This window comes from Octopus sinensis, linkage group LG9, assembly GCF_006345805.1.
Source record: "Octopus sinensis linkage group LG9, ASM634580v1, whole genome shotgun sequence".
In the NCBI taxonomy this organism is placed as follows: Eukaryota; Metazoa; Mollusca; class Cephalopoda; order Octopoda; family Octopodidae; genus Octopus; species Octopus sinensis.
In genome coordinates, this window is record NC_043005.1 from 4,910,338 (window position 1) to 4,929,697 (window position 19,360).

Sequence of the window (19,360 nt, forward strand, 5' to 3'; positions counted from 1 at the left end):
TAACCCCTTGGTTATCATCATTGCCTTTGTTTGAATTAATTTTGAAAATAATGAAGAATTTAGTAAAATAATTGTCATTATTAAGCTGGTGTTTGAAACACATTATCATGGAATTTTGAGGGAAGTTTTTTAAAAAAATTTAAATCACTTTAAAACAAGGAGTTTATATCATGAAGTGTAGTGGGTGCTTTTTATGTGCCACTGGCATGGGAACCAGTCAGGTGACATTGGCATCAGTCACAACTACAGTTTCCATTTGATTTTGATTTTGATTTTCCTTGACTCAACAGATCTCCTCAAGCACAGCATATTCATTTCAGGCTTTGGTACAAAGCCAGCAGTTTTGCAGGGGTGGGGAGATAAGCTGATTGCATCAACCCCAGTGCTCAAATGATGCTTATTTTGTTGATTCCAAAAGGATGAAAAATAAAGTTGGCCTCAGCAGAATTTGAACTCAGAATGTAAAGACAGACGAAATGCTACTAAGCATTTTGCCCAGCATGCTAACAATTCTGCCAGCTTGCCGCCGCCTCATCATCGTCATCATCGTCGCGGTTTTGCATCTGCTTTCCATGCTGGCATGAGTTGGACAGTTTGACTGAGGGCTGGCACACCAGAAGGCTGCACCAAGCTCCAATCTGATCTCGCGAAGTTTCTACAGCTGGATGCCCTTCTTAATGCCAACCACTCCAAGAGTGCAGTGGGTGCTTTTTATGTGCCACTGGCACAAGGGCCAGTCAGGCGGTACTGGCATCAACCACACTTGAATGGTGCTTTTTACGTGCCACTAGCATGGGAGCCTTCGGGCGGCACTGGTATAAATAAATATTGATTTCAAATTTTGGCACAAGGCCAGCAATTCCAGGGGAGGGGGATAAGTCGATTACATTGACCCCTAGTGCTCAAATGGTACTTACCTTATTGATCCCAAATGAATGAGAGGCAAAGTTGACCTCAGCGACATTTGAACTTAGAAGGTAAAGACGGACAAAGTGCCACTGAACCTTTTGCCTGGGATGCTGCTAATGATTCTGCCTGCTCGTCCCCTGATAGAAATAAATATGAAACCCACTCAAATACCAACAATTTTTATTCATATTTCTTCATATTTTGTGCAGTGGTCTCCTGACGAAAAGATTCTTCTCTTTGGCTTGATGAATGGAGAAGTCTGTGTCTTTGACAGTATGGGAAACTACATTGTGAGTCGATGTTTTCTTGGTTTGTTGTCATTTTCTTCCCTCCATTATAATAATCACTCTTTCAACTTTCTATTTACTTTTAATGATTATATCAGTGAGACTGAAGACATGTGGCCTAGTGGTAAGGGTATTCAGCTCACAATCATAATGCTATGGGTTCAATTCCTGAACTGGACAGTATGTTTTGTCCTTGAGCAAGTCATTTCATTTTGCATTGCTCCAGTTTACTCAGATAAAAATCATCAGATCCACCTTATTTCTTTCTATTTGCAATTTTTAGATTTGTTTATTATTATTTATCACAACTGGATTCATGACTGTGCAGTCAAGAAGTCCACTTCCCAACTATGTGGTTTTGGGTTCAGTCCTACTGCATGGTACCTTGGGCAAGTGTGTTTTCCTTTAGTCCTTGGCCAACAAAAGCATTGTGAGTAGATTCAATTGACAGAAACTGAAAGAAGCCTGTTATATATATACCATCATCATCATCATCATCATCATCATTTAACATCCGTTTTCCGTGCTGGCATGGGTTGGATGGTATGACTGAGGACTGGCAAGCCAGGAGGCTGCACCAGGCTCCAATCTGATCTGGCAAGGTTTCTACAGCTGGATACCCTTCCTAACGCCAACCATTCCAAGTGTGTGTGTGTCTGTGTATATATATATATATATATATATATATATATATATATATATATATTATATATATATATATATATATATTATATATATAGCCAGTCAAGGCGGCGCTGGCCTTGGCTACATTCGGATGGTGCTTTTTATGTGCCATCATCATCATCATCATCATCATCATCATTTAGCGTCCGCTTTCCATGCTAGCATGGGTTGGACGGTTCAACTGGGGTCTGGGGAGCCCGAAGGCTGCACCAGGCCAGTCAGATCTGGCAGTGTTTCTACAGCTGGATGCCCTTCCTAACGCCAACCACTCCGAGAGTGTAGTGGGTGATTTTATGTGCCACCGACACAGGTGCCAGACGAGGCTGGCGAACGGCCACGCTCGGATGGTGTTTTTATGTGCCACCGACACAGGTGCCAGACGAGGCTGGCAGACGGCCACGCTCGGATGGTGTTTTTATGTGCCACCGACACAGGTGCCAGATGAGGCTGGCAGGTGCCAGACGAGGCTGGCAGACGGCCACGCTCGGATGGTGTTTTTATGTGCCACCGACACAGGTGCCAGATGAGGCTGGCGGACGGCCACGATCGGATGGTGTTTGTTACGTCCCCAAAGCACGGAGGCCAGTCTATGCGGTACTGGCTACGGCCACGTTCGGATGATTTTCTTGTGTGCCACCGGCACTGGTACCACAAGATACAAATTCCATTTATGCTCATCTATTTTGATTTGTTTTGATTTGATTTGATTTTCACTTGCCTCAACAGGTCTTCACAAGTGTCACAAGAAGGAAGGTATGCACAGGTGGACTGTCTACGTCGCCGGGTCTTCGGATGGTGTCTTTATGTGCCACCGACACAGGTGCCAGATGTGGCTGGCGAACGGCCACGATCGGATGGTTTTCTTGTGTGCCACCGGTACTGGAACCACAAAGATACAAATTCCATTGATGTTCATCTATTTTGATTTGGTTTGATTTTCACTTGCCTCAACAGGTCTTCACAAGTGTCACGCGTGTCACACACTTGCCTCAACAGGTCTCCACAAGTGTCACACACTTGCCTCTGCCTCAACAGGTCTTCACAAGTGTCACACACTTGCCTCTGCCTCAACAGGTCTTCACAAGTGTCATAAGAGGGAAGGTATGCACAGGTGGACTGACTACGTCGCCGGGTCTTTGGATGGTGTTTTTATGTGCCACCGACACAGGTGCCAGGTGAGGCTGGCGAACGGCCACGATCAGATGGTGTTTGTTGTGCCCACAGCACGGAGGCCAGTCGATGCGGTACCAGCTACGGCCACTTCGGATGGTTTTCTTGTGTGCCACTGGTACTGGAACCACAAAGATACAAATTCCATTGATATTCATCTATTTTGATTTGGTTTGATTTTCACTTGCCTCAACAGGTCTTCACAAGTGTCACACACTTGCCTCAACAGGTCTTCACAAGTGTCATAAGAGGGAAGGTATGCACAGGTGGACTGACTACGTCGCCGGGTCTTCGGATGGTGTCTTTATGTGCCACCGGCACAGGTGCCAGATGAGGCTGGCGAACGGCCACGATCGGATGGTGTTTGTTGTGCCCACAGCACGGAGGCCAGTCGATGCGGTACTGGTTACGGCCACGTTTGGGTGGTTTTCTTGTGTGCCACCGGCACTGGTACCACAAAGAATACAATTCCACTGATGTTCATCTATTTTGATTTGTTTTGATTTGATTTGATTTTCACTTGCCTCAACAGGTCTTCATAAGTGTCACAAGAAGGAAGGTATGCACAGGACTGACTACGTCCCAGGTCGGGGCCACGGGTTATGGCCTGACTAGTCTTGCCGGGTCTTCTCATGCACAGCATACTTCCATTGGTCTCGGTCTCTAGACATTTCCTTAGTGAGACCTAAAGTTCGAAGGTCGTGCTTCACCACCTCGTCCCAGGTTTTCCTGGGTCTACCTCTTCCACAGGTTCCCTCCACTGCTAGGGTGTAGCACTTTTGCACACAACTATCTTCAGCCTTTCTTGTCACATGACCATACCAGCGCAGCCGTCTCTCTTGCACGCCACAACTGACGCTTCTTAGGTTCAGCTTTTCTCTCAAGGAACTTACACTCTGACGATTATGAACACTGACATTACACATCCATCGGAGCATATATATATATATATATATATATCCAGGCAGTAGAAAAATCTGTTTCAACAAATTCCATCTGTCCCATGCAAGCATGGAAAAGCTGGATTTATTTTCTTAAACCATGAAACATTGACTCCATTTAATCACGGACTTTTAATTTTTTCTTTTTCTTTCTTTCAAAGTCTCAGCTAAACATTTTATCCCATATCTGCACTTCGACCCCACTTAAATTGGTGACCATCGATTGGTTTAAAGGCAATTACAGAGATCCCGCTCAAGCTTGTCTCATGATAGCTTACCATAATGGACATGTTAGAATCATGAAGTCAGAAACAGATGAGGGTAAGTAACTTTTTTTTTTTTTGATTTTCATATTTCTAGAAATGGGAAAAAATATGGGACTTGTTTTGTTCTTCTGAATTCTTGAGATTCACATACTTGTGCATGTGTTCATGTGCACATTCATATATGCACATATATGCAAACGGACATACATACACATGCAAACATGCATGTGGTGCAGACATGCCCACAAACATACACAGGCATGCACACATTCGCATAATACGCATGTCTGCATAGATGCACAAATGTTTGTGTGCATGCGCATGCACACACACAGACACATATACGCACACATCAATCTACTTTCAGTATCCTGTAACAGTTTGATGTTAGTGTCAGTGTTATTGTTCTTTAGCTTCAGGTCAGCCCTGATCATGCAGAGCTATGATTAAAGGCATTCCAACAATGACCATTCCATCTGGTTATATATATAATAGGAAGCATGAAAGGATACAGTGCCACGACAGCTAACAAATGTTTTAAAATGTGATTGTCGATTCATGCCACCAGACAAATGAAAATGTACTTTGTCACACGTGAAAAGAACCGTGTCCTCTATCCACACTGAGAGCCCTGTCCTCATGAAAAGAACCGTGTCCTCTATCCACACTGAGAGCCCTGTCCTCATGAAAAGAACCCTGTCCTCTATCCACACTGAGAGCCCTGTCTTCATGAAAAGTACCCTGTCCTCTATCCACACTGAGAGCCCTGTCCTCATGAATGAGAGTTCTGTCCTCGTGAAAAGACCCTGTCCTCTATCCACACTGAGAGCTCTGTCCTCATGAAAAGAACCCAGTCCTCTACCCACACTGAGAGCCCTGTCCTCTATCCACACTGAGAGCATGTGAAGATGTTTACTATAAACATTTTCCAGCTTTCTCAATCATATTGGTTTATTTCTCATGCAATGATAATCTTGTAAGGATGAAAATTGAAATCAAAGTGCAACACCATTCCCACACAAAGCTCTGAAATGCCTTGCTTCAACACACAATGACAAAGACTGTTTCCTAAGCCCCTCCAAGAAGCCCCAATATTTTCTGGTGTGCAGACAGTTTGCACACATCCTGATCTGGTCAACCTGAAGCATTCAATCCTTAACAATATCATATTGCAACCAGGCAGTTCTGTAACAGCAACATCAAAATACAAATGAAAATTTCATTGCATTTGCGTAACCAAGTCACCACTTTCAAAATAAAAAAATTCATCATCATCATCATCATCATCAAATGTCTGTTTTCCATGCTGGCATGGGTTGGATGGTTTGACAGGAGCTGGCATGCTGGACAGCTGCAGCAGTTTTCAGTTGTCTGTTTTGGAATGGTTTCTATGGCTGGATGCCCTTCCTTATGCCAACCATTTTACAGAATGTATTGAGTATGCATTTGGCACGAGTACCAACACAGGTACTTTTTTACATGGACCTAGCACAGGTCCTTTTTTATGAGGCACAAGCACAGGTACTTTTTTACATGGCACCAGCATGGGTGCTTTTTATGTGGCACCAGGAGCAGTGGGATCGTCAAATGGCTTGCAAGACAAAAGCCTCTCAGCTGAGAGAGGGAGTGAAACCAAGAGAAATGGCTGTGTGCCAGACAGGAGATTAGAGTATGAGAAAAGGACAGAGATGGTTGTCTTACTATAGAGGAGATACTTGGCTACCTCAGTCGGACAAAGAATGAGAGGAGATCACTACTGAAATGATATCATCTGAGCTGCTCAGGGCTACTGGACATGGGTCTGCCCTTCCCCATTAGTCAAGATACTGCCATTTAAAAGAACCATCAGGTTTCCCTATAAGATGCTGCGTATTGGTTTGTCTTTCTTCCTAATGGTTTCTGATCCCAAAGAGATGCAAACAATGAATGGGTTGTGGCATGTTGTGTTCAATTGATGAGTGATGAAGTGAAAGAGAAGTGAATAAGTTACATGGTGAAGGATACAAAGTAGATGAAAAAGTGATTGTAATAAATGAAAGATGTGCAAATGAGATGTGAGGTGAAGAAGGAGAGCCTAAGGAGAGATGGTCAGTGCGTGAAGTAATGGGTGGGTCCTCTCTATTAATCATATGTCATCTCTATTACATTGGCACTGTTAAATTTCATTTAGAGATTGCATGGGTCCACCCTAACTTCAAGTGCAAGTGCACGGCTTTGTGGTTAGGGTGTTGGACATATGATTGTAAGATTGTGGTTCCTGGACCTATGATGCTTTGTGTTCTTGAGTAAAACACTTCATTTCATGTTACTCCACTCCACTGAGCTGGTGAAAATGAGTCATCCTGCAATGGACTGGCATCCTGTCAAGTGTGGAATGTATATATATATATATATATATATATATAGCCCCTGCCCATTCAAAGTACCTTGGATTCCAGAACATCCCGCTGTGCTTGAGGAGACCTGTTGAGTCAAGTACATGAACATCGAAATAAATATCAATGGAAATAGTAGTTGTGATACCTGTGCTGGTGGTACATAAAAAGCACCATCCAAACGTGGCCGTTGCCAGCGCCGCCCTGACTGGCTTCTGTGTCGGTGGCACATAAAAAGCACCATCCGAATGTGGCCGATGCCAGCGCCGCCTTGCCTGGCTTCTGTGTCGGTGACACGTTAAAAGCACTAACTGATCGTGGCTGATGCCAGACTCCCCTGGCACCTGTGCAGGTGGCACGTAAAAAGCACCCACTACACTCTTGGAGTGGTTGGTGTTAGGAAGGGCATCCAGCAGTAGAAACACTGCCAGATCAGACTGGAGCCTAGTGCAGCCCCTGGCTTCCCAGACCCCGGTTGAACTGTCCAACCCATGCTAGCACGGAAAACAGACGTTAAACGATGATGATGATGATATATATGTCAGAGAAACCAGGAAAACAGTCCTATGCTCCTTAGAGAGAAACATGGACTGACCTTGCCTGTTGAATTTCATCATTCCATCTGAAGAGGAAGCTAACAAAATGACTGAAAATGTTGTATGAAACACGGGATGTGTCACACTTCAATGGCTGTGGTTCTTTGGAATAAACTGCAGAAAGAGGAATGAGATCAGGAAACTTACTCTTGTTTGTTCCGAGTTGGATCCTAGAAACATTTTGACATATTTTGATCTCCATAATCCAGTCCAAAGCTGTTTTTTTTTTTTATTTTGATAAAGACTTATTTTGAAATGTTTCTGAATATTCTAGATCCTGTAATCATAGAAACTGAAATGTATATAGAAGATGTTTCTTGGAACCCGCAGGGATCTGTGATAGCAGTCGGAGGAAAATATAACTCATCAGACAGTGATCAGGATCCAAATTTTATTAATTTTTATTCCCAATCAGGTGAGGTGAGTTGTATTTCTCTTATACTAATATACTTGTAGCAGATGTGTATATATATATATATATATATTATATATATATATATAATATATATATATATATATATATATATATTTATGTATATGTATATATATGTATGACAATGGATATGATTTTCACAGCAGGACAGATGCAGGAGAAGTGCTATGAGCAGAATATGGATCTTGTCCAGGCATTCATTGATTTAACGAAGGCTTTGATACTATAAATAGAGCTTTTCTATGGAAAATACTTGGCAAACTTGGATGTCTGGATCACTTTGTATCTATAATTAAATCCTTTCATGATGGGATGAAGGCTTGGGTCAGTATTGGTGGTGGCATAGCAGGACCTGTTCCTGTAGAGAATGGTGTCAAGCAGGGTGACATCCTTGCCCCAACTCTCTTTTCTTTGTACTTTGCTGCTGCTTTTACTCATGCTTTTGCTAAGGTTAGCTCTCTGGGAATATATATCAGATATCGATCTTCTGGCTGCCTCTTTAATCTGCGCCGATTTGCTGCCAATTCAAAGGTTTTCCAGTTTCTTATTCATGACTTCCTTTATGCAGATGACTGTGACTTTTTTAATGTTACCTGTTTTTGGGCAACGGTTGGATACTTTTTGACTTCACCTCTTATATATATATATCATCATCATCATCATCATCATTTAACGTCCGCTTTCCATGCTAGCATGGGTTGGACGGTTCAACTGGGGTCTGGGGAGCCCGAAAGCTGCACCAGTCCAGTCAGATATATATATGTATGTATGTATGTATATATATATATAGTTATATATATATATTTATATTTATATCATAATCACCATCATTGTTTTAATGTTCATTTTTCCATGCTTGCAAGGATCAGGTGGAATTTGTTGATGGATTCTTTTCCTATTGCTAATCCTCACCTGTTTCCAGGCAAGGTAATATCTCCAAATGACCAGATATGTTCTTCATGGAAAACAGGGAATGAATGACACTGCTTATGTGATGGTGGCACTTATTTACAGCTATCACACAATGTCAGGATGAGGAAGGAGCACCCACGCACTTACACTCACATATGATGGGCTTCTTTCAGTTTCCATCTACCAAATTCACTCACACAACATTTGCCCAAGGTGCCACACAGTGGTACTGAACCTGAAACCCCATGGTTGGGAAGTGAACTTCTTAACCGCACAGCCATACCTGCCATTTTGATGTCTAAATATGTTTCTTTTATTCTTTCAGCTTTTAAGGAATTTAAAGATACCTAGCAAGAATCTGAAGAGTTTTTCATGGGACAAAGCTGGGTTACGATTAGCAATTGCCTCCGACCATTTACTTTACTTTGCCAACATCAAACCAGACTACAAGGTTAGTGTTACTATTTTCTCTGTTTGGAATTACCAACATTTCAGGAAGGACTCGAAAGACAATATGCATGTATGTGTGGACGTGTGTCTGTGATGGTGTGTGTGAATGTTTATAAGTGTTTCTTAATTTTTTAGAATTTGTTTACATCCATTTTTATTAAATTGAAATTAACTCAATTGTTAGTCCAACCCATGCTAGCATGGAAAGCGGATGTTAAACGATGATGATGATGTTCTGGTAATTTGCAGTGAAATAATTTTGTTAAAGAACTCGACTCTGAAGAGAGAATTGTATCTATAGCGTTTATTTCTTTCAGCTAAATACAACGGAAAAAAGCTACAAAATTTCTTCTGTCTTTAACCATTATGTAAATTGTTCATATACATATAATTATATATATATAACACCATCCGAGCGTGGCCGTCTGCCAGCCTCGTCTGGCACCTGTGTCGGTGGCACATAAAAACACCATCCGAGCGTGGCCGTCTGCCAGCCTCGTCTGGCACCTGTGTCGGTGGCACATAAAAAACACCATCCGAGCGTGGCCGTTTGTCAGCCTCGTCTGGCACCTGTGTCGGTGGCACATAAAATCACCCACTACACTCTCGGAGTGGTTGGCGTTAGGAAGGGCATCCAGCTGTAGAAACACTGCCAGATCTGACTGGACTGGTGCAGCTTTCGGGCTCCCCAGACCCCAGTTGAACCGTCCAACCCATGCTAGCATGGAAAGCGGACGTTAAATGATGATGATGATGATCATCATCATCATCATTATCGTTTAACGTCCGCTTTCCATGCTAGCATGGGTTGGACGATTTTGACTGAGGGCTGGTGAACCAGATGGCTGCACCAGGCTCCAATCTTGATCTGGCAAAGTTTCTACAGCTGGATGCCCTTCCTAACGCCAACCACTCCGAGAGTGTAGTGGGTGCTTTTTACGTGCTACTGGCACGGGGCCAGTCAGGCAGTACTGGCAATGACCTCGCTCAAATCTTTTTACACATACCACCGGCACAGGTGTCTGTAAGGCGACATTGGTAATGATCATGCTCGAATGGTGCCCTTTTACGTAGCACTGGCACGGAAGCCAGTTGGCTGCTCTGGCAATGATCACGCTCGGATGATGCTCTTGGCACCCTACTAGCACGGGCACAAGTGCCAGTAAGGCGACACTGGTAACGATCACGCTCGAATGGTACCTTTTATGTGCCACTGGCATGGAAGCCGGTTAACCGCTCTGTCAACGATCACACTTGTATGGTGCTCTTTGCACCCCACTGGTATGGATGCCAGTCATAGTACGGATATATTTATATATATATAATAACTGAATACACTCTGTAAAATGGTTTGCATCAGGAAGGGCATCCAGTCATAGAAACCAAGCCAACACAGACAATGGTAACTGGTGTGGACCCTGGCCTTGCCAGTTCCTGTCAAGCCATCCAATCCATGCCGGCATGGGAAATAAACGCTAAGTGTTGATGATGATGATGATGATATAAATTCTGTCTGTCTGTATGTAATATACGTATGTAGTACACGACTCTTCCTTACTCCTTTTTCTCTCTTTCTTTTTCTATTCATTCACAAAGAGAGAAACATAAAACACTTTTTTCCTTCTGCAGTATTTACATTATTTAAATTATTTACATTTGACGAATATTTGTCCTCATCTTGTTTGTTGTTTACACAACGTTTCAGCTGTTATAACCTCCAGCCTCCATCAAGTGTCTTTTTTTCCTCATTTCCTGCAAGTAAACCAAATACACCGTGGTGATCTCATTCTTGCTCACAACATTATAAGTGGAAAGTGTAACCTCTCGAAAGAGCTGTTCTTCACTCCTGCTCCAGAGCATCGGCTGCGGGGTCATTCTGAAAAGCTCTATCTGCGATGATTTCATCTCAATTGAAGGAGAGGGGCTTTCTCCGTCCGGGTTGCGGATCCATGGAATAAGCTGCCGGACGAGATGGTGAAGATGCTGACAGCCGCTCGGTTCAAAATCTCCCTTGACCACAAATAGCCTGAACTCTTTGTATAAACACACTCCCTGTACATAACTCCAGGTCCCCCTACATGGCCTTGCTTTTTGTTTTTTGAGCCAAAAATTAAGAAATAACCAACTAAAATACAGTTTGTTTTTTTTATCTTCGTCTGATATTTTTTTGTGCTCTCTCTCTTTATATATATATATATATATATATATATATATATATATGTATATATGTATATTTATTCCCGGATTGCATGACTGACCCAGTGTGTACCAGTCATACGTCTAATCAATCCTTAATCAATCAGCAACACCTTATCACACTCAATGTTTTTATTCTTATGTCAGCCGACCTTTTTGTTGTCTTTTCCATTTCCAGTGGGGCTACTGCAGTAGCAGCATCATCTATCATTACACCAAACCTGAACGCAATGAAATCTGTGTTGTCTTCTGGGAAACAGTCAAAGATATCGTAAGATTTGCCTCTTTTCATTACCTTCTTATCTTCTGTCGCTACTGAATCAGTCTCTCCGTTTGCATGGAAGGGAGACAACTCTTGGATCTATTCTTATTTCAGTATAATTTCTCTTTAGATCTAAAACTGCACTAAAAACCGTTTGAGATAATGTAATCAACCGATTGTTTTCATGAAAATTAGTGACTCCCAAACAGTTTCTTTGCTTAATATTATCATCTGGTTATTGGCATTGTCTTAAAGTAATCACAATAACAATATCCCTGCTTTGCAAAGGTGATAAGCACTGACCTTGTTTACTACTTTTCATGTATTTTTGTATCGCTTTTTTTCTTCTAGTTTTGAGTTTTTGCTCAGTTTTTGGAGAACAATTTCGTCAAATAACGTCATTATGATCAGCTCATTTCATAGTAAATGGCTCGAATTCTTTTTTTTTTTTTTTGATATTAGTTGAGTAATTTTAAAATATTGATTTTAAAAAATCATTTCATCAAACATTGTATTTATCATCTTCATTATCTTTCCCATCGCCTCCACCACCCCTTCTATCAATACCACCATCCCCACTATTTGTCTTCCCCACCATCAGTCACCTTCATCACCACCAGTACCATCTCTCACAGTTTCTTTATTGTTGGACTAATATGCTGTTATTTTCTTTCTGTTTTTTAATTGTTTCCTTAAAGAAATATGTGAAATACATGAACAGTTTTGTGAACATTGGCACCCATGGAGATTATTGTTGTATTGTGACAAAGAGTGAGGAAAGGGAAGATCAGGTGAAGACCCAGTCTTTTTTTTTATTAAAATAACTTTGCCATTATTAGGATTGTGTTTAAAACATTATTTAACATAAAATTTTGATGGAACATTATAATTGAGATCACTTTAAAACAAGAGGTGTGTGGCATAGAACCCAGGGTAGTCTCAGGTAGGTTGGTATCAAAAGGATTAAGGACTTCAATTAAATATTGGATTTTTAATTTCTTTAACGAACAACAGAACTAAAAATTAAACTGCACTTGGTAGAACAGCCCTCCAAATGTTTACTGTATGAATTTTTAATTATTTTAGGAGTGGCTGTGTGGTAAGTAGCTTGCTTACGAACCACATAGTTCCGGGCAAGTGTCTTCTAATATAGCCTCAGGCCTACCAAAGCCTTGTGAGTGGATTTGGTAGATGGAAACTGAAAGAAGCCCGTCGTATATATATATATATGTATGTGTGTGTATATGTTTTGTTTGTCCCCCCAACATCACTTGACAACTGATGCTGGTGTGTTTATGTCCCCGTAACTTAGTGGTTTGGAAAAAGAGACCGATAGAATAAGTACTAGACTTACAAAGAATAAGTCCTGGGGTCGATTTGCTCGACTAAAGGTGGTGCTCCAGCATGGCCACAGTCAAATGACTGAAACAAGTAAAGAGAGTTTGAAAGAAAAGCTTAAAATGTCTGTAAGTTCCTAATAGTAAAAAAAACATGTTTCATTCTTTTGTTAGAATATTTCTCTTGAAACACTTTGCCTTTTAAAATATAATGAAGAATTTAGTGAAGTAACTTCATCATTATTAAGCTGGCATTTAGAAACATAAAATAAAATTTTGATGAAAGATTTTTAATTTAGAACAAGGGATGGTCACAGGCAGTCTGGTAATAAAAGGGTGGAAAAGACCCAAAGATACATTAAAAAATGTGCCAAACACTATATTTCTGTTGACATACATTATCTTTGCTTCAATTAATTTTGAAAGTAATGAAGGATTTAGTAAAATAACTCTGTTGTTATTAATCTGATGTTTGGGGCACGACATGAAAATTTAATGGAAGGTTTTAATTAAAACTGCTTTAAAACCGGAAGTTTATATCATAGAACCAGGGACGGTCTCAGGTAAGTTAGTATCAAAAGGGTCAATCACTAATACTCAGCCATTCAAATTGAATATTAATTGTATCAGCTTCACATATCTGTCTTGAAATGTGACCCTAAAACAAGGATATGGATACTGGTTCTTCACTGACTCCAAAGATTCACTATATAATCATATTTATTTATTTTCATGTTTTGTTTCAGTTTGTTTTGGTCCTGTGTAATTCAATAGGGACCCCACTGGAGCAGAAATATGTGGAGATGGAACCCGTGTTTATTCTAATGACTAAGACACATGTCATTATGGCATCAAGAGAAGCTTTTTATCTGTGGCATTTCAAAAATCCCAAGAAGGCAACATCACTGCTCGTTTCTTCCAGCAAGAAATCTCGTCGAGAAAGGTAAAGTCTCGAATTTTAAAACAAATTAGATTATATATTGATTAAAGCAATGGGATTGATATAGATTAAAGGGATGGCATTACATATGGATTACAGGTACATATGGATTATAAGTACAGGTATGGCTTTATGTTTGAAAAGTTTGCTTTCCAATGATGTGGTTTCAGGTTCAGTCTCTCTCCATGACATTTTGGACAAGTGTCTTCTATAATGGCTCTGGGCTGACCAAAGCCATTTGGTGGATTTGGTAGACAGAAATTGAAGAAGTCTGTCATATATGCATGTGCAGGACATTAGTGATAGGGACATAGATGCCATTGTGCACACCAGGAAAAAGGTGCTGTTCAACAAAGGTTTGACTTGTGTCAAGCAAGCCAACCCCGTGGGCTCTTTTGATGTAGTGATGGAGATCATTGGCTAACGCCTGTTTTCCATGCTGGCATGGGTTGGATGGTTTGACTGGGGACTGGTAAGCCAGGAGGCTGCACCAGGCTCCAATCTGATCTGGCAATCTTTCTACAGCTGAATGCCCTTCCTAATGCCAACCACTCTGAGAGTGTAGTGGGTGCTTTTTACATGCCACCAGCATGGGAACTAGTCAGGCAGCACTGGCATTGACCACGTTCAGATGGTGCTTTTTATATGCTACCGGCACAGGTAGCCATTCAGGCAGTACTGGCAACGGCCCCCACATGAATGGTGCTTATTGCGTGCCACCAGCACAGGAGCCGGTCAAGTGACACTGGCATCAGCCACAACTACAATTCCCATTTCTGATTATGATTTGACTTTTGATTTTTGATTTTACTTGATTCAATAAGGTCTCCTCAAGCACAGCGGAATGTATGCATGGATGCATGCATGTATGGATGCATGCATGTATGGATGCATGCATGTATGGATGCATGTATGTATGCATGCATGTATGTATGTATGTATGTAAGGTGTGTGTTTGCATGTGTGTGTGTGTGCTTAAGTTTGTATCCTTGTCTTAACATTATTTGATGATTTTGAATGAGAATCCCTGTTATACAGTAACGTTTGTGATTCCAGTCTTCTGTGAATGGGGGAATATTACCTTACTTGGAAGTAGGTGACCCTTTTCTTACCTTATTTTAGTTGGAAAGTTATGAAGAATTTAGTAAAATAACTGCTATTGTTAAACTGATGTCATTCTGCTGAGGTTGACTTGGCCTTTCATCCTTTAAGGGTTGATAAATTAAGTACCAGTTGCATACTGGGGTTGATGTAATCGACTTCTAGCTACCCCTGAATTTGCTTGCCTTGTGCCAAAATTTGAAACCTATATTTATAGATTAGAAGGTAGCGAATTGGCAGAATCATTAGTACAGCAGACAAAATGCTGAGTGGCATTTTGTCAATCTTTATGTTCTGAGTTCAAATTCCACTGAGGTCAGCTTTGCCTTTCATCAGTTTGAAACCCTTATTACTCTGATATTTGGAACATGAGTTAGAATGGAATTTTGATTGAAGGTTTTAAGTTAGTTTACTCTAACCATTTTGTTACCATATTCCTGTTGAAACACACTGCTTTTATTTCAATTAATTTTGTATGTAATTTTATAGAATTTAGTGAATTAACTGATGTTTGGAATATAAATTAACAGGAATTTTGTATCATAGAACCAGAATTGTTTTTAGCAGTTTGGAATCAAAAGACTTAAGTGTGTTTTGAAAAAATTTTTTGAGGCTCTTGTAGAATGTTAAACTGTTACATTTTAGGTTATATCACATTGATGTGGAACCAAGCCCATCTGCGACCCAAAGTGACGTCATTGATTTCAGTATGGCTTTCCAGGTAAGCTGTGGGGTTGTGATATTTGGTTTAGAAGCATGTGGTTTGGGATTCATTGCCATTGCATGGAGAGTGTTGGCTGATGTCTTCATCTATGGTTGTAGGTTGGCCAATGTGCAGAGAATAAAATTTGGTAGATGGTAACGAGAAGAAACCTTTTATACACACACACACACACACACACCATCATCATCATCATCATCATCATCATCATCATCACCACCACTAACACCACCACCACTAACACCACCACAATCATCATCATCATCATCATTTAATGTCCAACCCATGCCATCATGGAAAACACCATGCTGGCATGGGTTGGACAGTTTGAGATGGAGCTGGTCAGACTCAATTGTCTGTTGTAACATGGTATCTATGGCTGGGTACCCTTCCTAATGCCAACCACTACAGAGTGTGCTGGGTGCTTTGTGCTTTTTATGTATCACTGGTACAAGTGTGTTTGCACAGCATCTGTACAATTGCATCTTATGCGGCAACGTGACCTGTAAAGGGAAAGCCTGCATGCATGGATGACAACAATTTGACTTAACTTGGCACATCTTCTGAAGGTATTTAATATGACTTGGGGGGAGATGAACTGATGACTGTCTGTCTGTCTCTGTATATATGATGACTGTAGGTATACATGTGTGGAAGTCAAGTGATTAAATAAATATATATTCACTACTGAAAACCTCCTGACTTCATGGACTCATGTATTCTTCCTAATTTCATTGATCAGATCTTTTGGATTTTCCGTTACATGGACACTCTCCATTACACTTCCTTCTAATTGGTTACTATGTGAACTGATAGCCAAGTCCATAAGACAAGCTACACACACACACACACACATATCTATGTATTATGTGTATGTATATATATATATATATATATTATATATATATATATATATTATATATATATATATATATATATATATAATATATATATTACTGGCACGTGTAAAAAGATTTGAGCGAGGTCATTGCCAGTACTGCCTGACTGGCTCCCATGCCGGTGGCACGTAAAAAGCACCCACTACACTCTCAGAGTGGTTGGCGTTAGGAAGGGCATCCAGCTGTAGAAACATTGCCAGATCAGATTGGAGCCTGGTGCAGCCTTCTGGTTTACCAGCCCTCAGTCATTCGTCCAACCCATGCTAGCATGGAAAGCGGACTTTAACGATGATGATGATGATGATATATATATATATATATATATATATCATCATCATCATCATCATCATCACCACCTTCATCATCTTGACAACTGGAGAGTTGCACCAGGTTCCATTGTCTGTTTTGGCATGGTTTCTATGGCTGGATGCCTTTCCTAATGCCAACCACTTTACAGAGTGTACTGGGTGCTTTTAATGTGGCAACAGTACAGGAGAGTTTTATGTGGCCCCAGTACAAATGCTTTTTATATGGAACCAGCATACACACACACACATGTATGTGTGTGTGTATGTGTATAGATATATATAAAATGTATACGCACATAAATATTCTGATGTTTGTCTGCTTTTTTCTATCTTTTCAGGGAACAAATAATCCAATTTGCTGTATGTGTGCCTCAGAAAATATCTTGCTTATTGTAAGTACGTTTTCTTGATTATGTATTTAAAATCTTTAAAATGCAAGTTATTACAAAGTAAATAGAGAGTGTTGACCCATTTGTCTATGTCCATCTTGGCTGTACTTTACTTAAATGCTAAAACCATTTATTTAGAAATATCAACGTTTACTATGGCTTGTCAGGCATTTAGCTAAAGAGATATGCAAGCAGATAAGATGTTTTTGAGTGAGTACGCATGCACTGTGGCTGTGATTTATTATAACCAAAGTAGAGCTTTGTATGAAGCTCTGAGTGAGACTAAAGACTATTTAATTACTCCTGCAAACACGAAGGAAGACTATAGACCTACTCAGTTACTATTGTGAACCACCAACCATTCGATGACCCATATGTGGTCATATGATGTGCTAGAAATAACAGCCAAATTATTTCAAATCATATCTTAAATGTGGAATGGAAAAACTGGAGAATGATACACCTAAAAAGATGGCCACTGCTGGAATGTCTTTAATCATAGATTTAACTTAGTCAGGAGACTATCTGGTTTGTTATTCAGCCTCCTAGAAATGACAGTCAAAATCTCCCACAAATCATTTGGTGTCAGCTTAAAAAGAGAAAAGAAAACACGCTCCATGTTAAGTTGGAGATCTCTATATATATATGTATATTTTTTTTCTTTTATCATACAGGCTCGTATGAGTGGAGTAGTGCAGCGATACAGCTTACCACATGTTCTGCTGGAGCATAAATATAATTTTAACACAATTGCGTCTCTGATGGATATGAACTGTAATTTGACGTAAGTTACATTTGTTTGAGTTTTCCAGATAAACAACCTTTTATGATATGCATAGGGTATGTATAGAATTTGTATAGGATTTGTATGATCTCAGGAAGTTGGACCTTATGGAGGAAATGACCATGAACCAAGATGTCTGTGATCTGCCCACATCAGCAAAACTGAGTTCTAGAAGCGCTGTGTATCCCACCCACACTTAACAAGAAAACTTCTCACACACTCTGCCACAACAAACCAAACTACATCTCAACATCTCTTCCTCACATTTCTGCTTCATGTACTATGATTACCTCCCACTCACCAATCCTGTCCCCTTGGCCCTGTGCCACTGTATCATTGCTCTCGACCAGTGCATTTTACCCACATGTCTTGTTTCATTCTATTATTGCTATCTGCTAGCCCCTGATCTGCGTGTTCCACCCACATGTAACAAGAAAATTCTTCCCCTCACCCTACCCCAATAAACCAATCTACATCTCATTCTCACATTTCCTCCTTCATACACTATGCCTAGCTCTCACTTCCCAATCCTGTCCTTACACCCCTGTTCCTCTGTATCATTGCTATCCAGTAGCCCCTCCAACTCTATATATACCCAGGTCTTTCACCGCCTACTTAAAATAATAATAATAATTGTGTACAGTGCTCAGGTGCACTACAACTCATCTAAAGTGTATATATAATCAGGTGTAGTTTCGGCGGATTTCGGAAAGCATGAGGGCCTTAAAGGATGCAGTGTCATGGCAGTCAACAACTGATGCAGGCAGTTTATTCCATGCTTCAGCAACTCTGAGCGTGAAAAAATGTTTCCGAAAGTCATGGGAGCTGTGTTGTTTTCTGACTTTGTAGGCATGTCCATGCGTGTTAGACACATGGAGATCAAAAAGGTGTTCAGTGTTGTTGTAGGTGAGGTGGTTGATAACTTTGTGGGTGTTTACCAAGTCCGTCGCCAGACGCCGGAGCTTCAGTGAATCCATGCCCAGGGAAACAAGGCGCTCAGAATATGGTAGGTGTCTGATGGAGGGTATGCGTTTGGTTGCACATCTCTGGACAGATTCCAGGAGGTCAATGTTCTGAGCAAGATAGGGGTTCCAAACTGATGATGCGAATTCCAAGTGTGTGCACTCTTTAATCACACTCCCTTCGCAATATCCTGTCACTTACACTTATATTATGGTATTTCAACCTCAAGTGTAAGCCCTGGCACTTGCCACCATCTCTCTCTCTCTTTCTCTTCCTTTACTAAACCATCTCATTTATATTCTCATCCCTGTTCCTTGTGAGTAAGCCTGGCATTTTGCTACCATCTCTGTTCTGCTGCCTCCCACTCTCTCTCTCTCTTTCTCTTGTACTTCCCTCAGGTTGGGCAACCGTGTATTTTCTTTGTGGTAACACACCTG

The 19,360-nt window shown here is 40.8% G+C and overlaps 1 protein-coding gene across 1 annotated transcript in view; it reads left to right on the top strand.

Moving 5' to 3' along the window:
* LOC115215771 (WD repeat-containing protein 35-like) overlaps nucleotides 1-19,360 on the top strand; it is a 125,449-nt gene that overhangs the window by 10,330 nt on the left and 95,759 nt on the right. The window contains exons 7-16 of the mRNA XM_029785071.2: nucleotides 1,119-1,199; nucleotides 4,153-4,312; nucleotides 7,503-7,648; nucleotides 8,899-9,024; nucleotides 11,398-11,490; nucleotides 12,180-12,272; nucleotides 13,565-13,761; nucleotides 15,505-15,580; nucleotides 17,126-17,179; nucleotides 17,851-17,960. Coding sequence (XP_029640931.1) covers nucleotides 1,119-1,199; nucleotides 4,153-4,312; nucleotides 7,503-7,648; nucleotides 8,899-9,024; nucleotides 11,398-11,490; nucleotides 12,180-12,272; nucleotides 13,565-13,761; nucleotides 15,505-15,580; nucleotides 17,126-17,179; nucleotides 17,851-17,960 — 1,136 coding nt within the window. The remainder of the gene's footprint in view (nucleotides 1-1,118; nucleotides 1,200-4,152; nucleotides 4,313-7,502; nucleotides 7,649-8,898; nucleotides 9,025-11,397; nucleotides 11,491-12,179; nucleotides 12,273-13,564; nucleotides 13,762-15,504; nucleotides 15,581-17,125; nucleotides 17,180-17,850; nucleotides 17,961-19,360) is intronic.